This window comes from Daucus carota, chromosome 8, assembly GCF_001625215.2.
Source record: "Daucus carota subsp. sativus chromosome 8, DH1 v3.0, whole genome shotgun sequence".
Classification (NCBI taxonomy): Eukaryota; Viridiplantae; Streptophyta; class Magnoliopsida; order Apiales; family Apiaceae; genus Daucus; species Daucus carota.
In genome coordinates, this window is record NC_030388.2 from 32,247,779 (window position 1) to 32,254,474 (window position 6,696).

General features: G+C 34.3%; 1 protein-coding gene across 1 annotated transcript; it reads right to left on the reverse strand.

The window, feature by feature from the left end:
- Positions 1-2,931: 2,931 nt before the first annotated feature.
- LOC108198838 (uncharacterized) lies at positions 2,932-4,335 on the reverse strand. Its single transcript, XM_017366617.2, has 3 exons — positions 3,921-4,335; positions 3,677-3,807; positions 2,932-3,507 (listed from the first exon to the last, which is right to left on the reverse strand). The coding sequence occupies exons 1-3, from the start codon at positions 4,186-4,188 to the stop codon at positions 3,397-3,399; spliced, it is 510 nt and encodes a 169-aa protein (XP_017222106.1). The 5' UTR covers positions 4,189-4,335; the 3' UTR covers positions 2,932-3,396.
- Between the last annotated feature and the right edge of the window lie 2,361 nt (positions 4,336-6,696).

Below are 6,696 nucleotides of genomic sequence, written 5' to 3' on the forward strand. Positions count from 1 at the left end.
ACGAGACTTGTGCACTGAATACGAGGATGTCGATGAATATAAAAAGGAGGATGAGAAAAATTTGTGAGGAGAGAATGATATTGAGTTATAAGAGGGATATGATCTGATGGTGAATGCAAGACAGCACTACTCTCCAGTAAGTGAGATACGTCCCCATCCCATGTTGTGAATTCAGAATTATAAAGATAAAGGAAACGAAAAGGATATCTTTTTGTTCCACCTTCATTATTATAGCAACCAAGCCTTTTTGTCTCTTCGAAAAAAATTTATATACGTGTACGTGACTAAAATTCTACATTATCGATCGTATATGCTATTAAGTGCGCTATATCTTTCTATGTATCACAACTGATTGGGAGTAGGTTTCATATTCTTACACTTATGCCAATTTATATTAGAAAATTTTATAATTTTGTTTTAGGACAGTTGACATGAATCGAGACTCACTCCGATCCATCTATTCCATCGTTATTTTAATTAACAATTTGTATCCCGTTTGGAGCAGGGCCTTCGGGAAGTTAAGACGTAGACCGTCTCAGATCCTGTCTCCACTCATAAAGTACGGAGGCTTGGTATATTAGAGTTTGCTTGTGTTAATTTTAATTAAACCGGAAAATTACATCCCTTTCCTCAAATTTGAAGTATCCAAAATTATAAAACCTCGCGTGTATTTATATCAGTGACGGAATCAGAATTTGACCCTTGAAAATACATTTCTGGCGCTGTAAAATAAACTTAAGTAGGGCTTTCTTGGCAGCTTGATGGAGGGTATGCATAATGCATGTGAGCTTTAAAAAGTAGGGTTGAGTAGAAAAGAATGTGCATGTTTAATCAGCTATCTAAAGTGGGAGCACAATATCAGACTCGACATATCAAAATCTATCTTTGGATACCATACACATATAAGCATGAAAAGTAAGACGTCTGAGGAAGATATGTAAAGAACGAGGGCATCTCTATGCTCGAGGGAGCGTATTTGTTTATTTATGAATATTTAATAATTTTTTTCTTTATTGCTTTTCGGTAGTGCTGCAGCCTGGTTGCCTGAAATGGACCTCCAATATTCTCCCAGTGGAGACAAATTAGTCATCTCTATAATCATAAACAACCCTGCAATTTCAACAGGGAGGCTAATTCAGACTGAAATCGAAACCGAACCCGATAAATTAAGTATATCTTGATGTATATATAATTATATAAAGAACTAAAACTAGTTCATTTGTACTACATTGTATATACAGAGAGTGGAATCTTTGAGATGAGCTTTACAAATATAAAAGGAAGGCATTTAAGAATATTGACAAAACCCCAACCGGAAAAGGAGGAACCAAAATAGAAAGTAAACTGTCCTCTCACTTTTTAGTTGTATTTTTTTTAGTTTTTGTGGCTTTAAATTTATGGGTGGTGCCAACTTTAGAATATTGTCTACAGGTCAGAATATGGTACAATAATTTCATTGATCATTGAAATCGTCTTACTAGCCAGGTGTTTATATATAAAATTGGATTATAAATTTTATTATTGAAAGTTTTTTTTTAAAAATGATTTGACAGACAAATGACTGATTTTAATCTATTAATTTATGTATATAAATGGTATTATTATTAATATGATTGAAACTAATCAAATCAAATATTACCGATCAATATTTGAAAAAAAGATTCGGGAATAGTTTTTTGGATTTCTAGCATTTTCCTTCTTTTTTTTTTTTTTACAAATATGGCTTATAGCCTTTACAAGTGAGTATTTGTTCTGAGAAATCTCGGGGTGAGCAGGGTGACCTGAGACGACAGAGGATAAGTTCTTAACCAGTGAGTTATCAACCGTGTAAAAATAGTTATTTTTACATAAATTATATAGAATTCGGGCTATATTTTATTATACCGACGGAAAAGATTCATGTGGAACTGGGCCTTTCGACTAGACTAAGCCCATCTCATTACACGAGGAGACCACCTGTCCCGATTTTAAAAATCAATTGGTCTAATCATAGTAGACTTCTAGCATTTGTCGAATTTCAAAACAACTTACTAAAGGCCCATGATAGAAAGCCCTCATTAGAACTTACCAGGCCCAAACAGATCTCCTTTCTAGTTTCTCAAAAGTATGCGTGTGTGGGTGACATTGTTTTGAAACAATTTAATTGTTGTTATGGCTTTTTACCTTGTTCATGTATATGCTCTCTTCTTGATAAGTAGTTTATATGTGTTCAGTGAATTTCAGGTGAGGGAGAATCGAATTTAGGATGATGTAGGATTAATTATTCTCGAACCTAGGATAAGTTCTTTTCGAATCTAGAATGAAAGTCAGAGCCGGGCAAAGAATAAGCTCTTCTCGGACCTGGGACGATAGGAGATAAATTTGGCCACTAGACAATAACTCTAGTATTATTAGTATATCCCTATGTTGTAATGTGATTTTGACTTAATGAGATTTAAGAGCAAGTCTTTAGAAGCTATATCACTATGTTTGCTGGTTTTGTTCAAGGCAAAGCTTGGTAGGATTAATCGTTACATCTTGTTGGATACATCTAATCAAACCAAATGTACTAATACACAAGTCTCTGGGGATGTGACAGACTGACAGCTGAACTAAGAAACGTATTTAGTTCGCGATAAGAAGACATTGAACTTGTTTCCAGGCTCATGTCGACGAGAGGAAAAGGCCAATCTGATAATAATGTAGTTGCTGTCTCTGATGAATTACATTCTAACCGAGCATATTTTGTCTGATTGATTAGAATTTGCAAGACAAAGAGGTGAATTTTTGCGTAAAACAAATTTTCAGAAGCTGATCTGTGTTCTGAGGCTTTAGTACATTGAAGGACTTTACATCAGATATTATGTAACTCTTTTGTGGCCAGCATAGACTTCACATGAGTTTAGTTCAATGATTGATTCTGAAGTGAAATATGGGACCTCAATCTCATAATAGAGTAAACAGTTCTATCTGAACAGCTCTTATGTTGCTGTTTCTAGCTTTTCGTTGATGTTAACATCAGAAGAGCCAGTTTGATGAACATGGACCACTCTGCGGTGATTTAAACTGACTGCAGAGAACTTACATACATGATAAACCAGATATCTAGCGGATTCTTGCACGAGGAGGACCTGGAACAATGCTGATTGTTTTTTAGGGGAGAAAACTTCTTAAGCGCCTTTGGCTGCACTGACATTCGTCTACTAAGAACATGGATGACGATACAAGGCAACTGTAACTTAGAAATAATGTTAGTCCCATTGCTCTTGCTCTTTACGCTAATCAGGCTTCTTATTGCTTGATATATGTTCACACACTGGACTACAGTTGAGAGATTGCAGAATAAATGTAAGAATCAATTTCCATGGAATTCTATCTGGTTTCTCCAAGGTTCTGAAACTTTACAACCAACAACCACTAGCTTGCAGCCTCAGAAATGCTCTGCAGTGAAGGGCGCCATGATTTTGACCTTGCTACTGCGATGTTTGCTGATCCTTGCCTCTGCCTTTGTCCTTCGTTTCTCATAGCCTGCTCATTGGAACGATAGAAGGGTAAGTACTAAAGTTCAAGAAATTACTAGTGTATGAAGACTCATTCTCTGCAGCGAAAGTATAGGATAGAAACTTGTCGAAATTAGGGAACTCTGATATATCAGCCAGCCGCCAGGAGGCCTCTGGCAAGAGAACTATAATGTTACCTGGCTCAGTGTTTCGGGTCCAGAACTTATTCCTTCTGCCTCACTGCTTGAACTCTGATCCTCAGTATCCAACTCGCGCAAGTTCTTGTTCATTCTTGCATACTTCTTTTCTCTCAAAACTTTCATCACCTCTACAAGAAAACAATCAAAATAAACAGAATTTAAGCATAACAATTTACATAATCATAAATGAGCTAGTACTATTAGTATATGGTAATCTCAACAAAGCTAAATAAGAACCAACCTTGAGAGGTGACAAGCCGGTAAGCTTTGCCAAGAACAAGCTTGTCACTTGGCCTAAGAAGCTTGACACGCGTAAACTGCACTGTTTTCGCCTTTTCATCCAAATTCTCTTCCCCATCAGCAGGCAATGGTATTATAAGAGAAACATAGTGCCCCGGATTCATTTTCATCACTTCACTAACACAAACTGACCAATACATCCTTTCGATTCTTCCATCCGGATGTTGTACTACTAGTGCTGCAGCATCTACTGCCTGACAATTTCCCATACCTCTGTTACAAGTCGAAGAAAGAGGCGACAGACAAGGAGGAGAAAAATTAGAAGCAAGGATGAGATATCTTGGCAGTACTCACCACCTTGCAGAGATGATAAAATATGTCTCACTCGAGTAATTATTCAACCCTCCTCCTACGATACTCCTAACCACCTTTCAGGCATCCTATTTATATCGAAACGACTTTTCTTTAATATTTTCTCTGTTTTTCAATTATTCACCCGAATTTGTCTTTTCATGCCTTCTGCAGCATGCCAAGACAGGATATTAAATGAAATAAATCAAAACTTGCCTAGTTATACTGACGGAAACAGTTTCTCTATTCTACAGAGTACGAGTCCAGACTCTACTTTCGAGTGAACATGATATGTTTGGTTTGATTTGATATATTCCACGTGTCACGACCAAAGATTCAAATAAAAAAAATCCCATGGTTACACATATCATCAATAAAATAACAAATTCAAGTTGTTAACAACTATAATAATTACAACATCATGATTAAGATATTTAATCTACTATATTATCATGTCAACCACCATAAGGGTGCCGGCAAAGCTCTTGAGGTGCTATTAAGCTGCCATTTGTATGCAGTTCAAGATTCTTGGACTGGCATGCTCGGCATTGTTATCGAGTCGAGTTTTCAGATTAAGAAGTAAGATGATTAGTAATTCTTAAACACAATTATCACTAAGACGAAACCAAAGCGTGCGTTTGGGATTCCTTTCACTCTACACCCTTATCCCCATGTTTGTCATCTTCTCTGGCTCTGCACGCTACATTCCAGAAACTATTGACCTCTTATGTACTCAAAGCTCTATTAATCATTTCATGATGTTCGAGCAAGAATTTATTAATACGGATTGATTTACGAGTTCTGTTAAATAACATTAGCTGTCGAGTATAAGTTTTATAGTGTTGTAGTACCTATCAGAGGCGTTAGTAACATTCTATGAACTAGTCCAAGTCTCCAAGACAATGATTTCCCTCGTCGACTTGTCTCTGGCTGAGGAACGTAGTTCTGGAAGAATGAAGTTTGTTATTTACTCTATATAACAACACTATCATTACTGTAATATTAACTAGAAATGAAATTTCTTCTCTCCGCTATGAATGTCGTGTAGATTACAATCGTAGGTGATCCAAATTAACATCTTACTCTAAATACACCAGTATCATTGATATTATTACGGTGTCCCAACCATTTCTTTGCGGTTTGCTTTTTAGGATATCATCCAATTATTTACATTTCAAAACTTATCAAATATAGTCTATGTGACCCATCACTTTCCCACTTTTCCTCTATTTTCATACTGCTTTTATTCTGGTATCTCTTTTTAATACATTAAAAATCAACGAGTCACATCACTTTGCCCACTTTTCTTTCTTTTTTCTACTACTTTATACATATTTCTTAACATCTGAGCCAAAACCAAAAATTAAAAATTGACAAGAACAGAGGAAATACAGTATATTTTGTAAGATTTGACTATAAGTCATCTTATATAATGTCAGTGGTAAGGTGTCATTGTAAATAATGCTTGTATTGTTGTATTGTTTGTATTATTATAATTTCCGAGTGTAATTTAATTATCAAATATATGATAGTAAGTACTAAATATTATCACAACTTTTATGGTTTCCTATATAATTTCATAAAAGTATAAATTAAATTGATGATACTATATGAAAAGTTACAAAATAATCAATTTATCTATTCAGACTACTACATTAAATCATGGTTCTAAATAATGTAGATTTGATTTATTTATCGTTCGATTTGTTGTTACACGATGTTTTATTTATATAATATTTTAATCAATTTATCATTACAATTTACTATATATGATATATTTATAATACCGGTCGATTGAACAAAACTTTTAATATTTTAGATTTAGTAGTATAGTATAATATAGATAAATTCATTAAAAAAATTAAAATAAATATTGTTAGATCACCGCGAAACGTACTTTTTGTGCTAGTTAATATGATATTATTACGACATATCTTGTAAGTGTTTTGATTTATCCCGAATATTCGATTACGATGCTTTTATGATTTCTCGAAAAGATACACGTGTTCAATTATTATTTTGAATTGAAATTAGCGGGATTTTGCTGTCAGTCATATACACACATCAGATAAATTAAACACAAACTCTATCTCCTTCATCACCAAATTATCACGAATCCTAACATACTCTTTTCCACAAGATACCAAAATTATCATAGATATGTCGATTTCTGAATTAGATGATTGAACACTTGGTCCAGACAGTGATGAATCCAGATTCAAAAGTAAGGGGGTCGTTCAATCTGTTTATGTTAACTCGTTGAATTGGTTCTGTTAAAATCAGCTCTAAAATCGTTTTTTATATATGAATTTTTTTTAATTTTTTTTTCACTGAAATATTCCATTTTTCAAAGTTCGACCTTCATTTATTTGATTTTTTGTATACGCTAGTCTGATTGATTCCATACCTTTATTAACATGTTCAAC

Excerpts from the sequence above, each read along its gene's own strand:
- LOC108198838 (XM_017366617.2), bottom strand. The coding sequence starts at position 4,188 with ATGGGAAATTGTCAGGCAGTAGATGCTGCAGCACTAGTAGTACAACAT. Across the intron at positions 3,808-3,920 it reads CCGGCTTGTCACCTCTCAAG|AGGTGATGAAAGTTTTGAGA; the intron begins GTTGGTTCTTAT and ends GTTTTCTTGTAG. Across the intron at positions 3,508-3,676 it reads GACCCGAAACACTGAGCCAG|GCTATGAGAAACGAAGGACA; the intron begins GTAACATTATAG and ends TCCAATGAGCAG.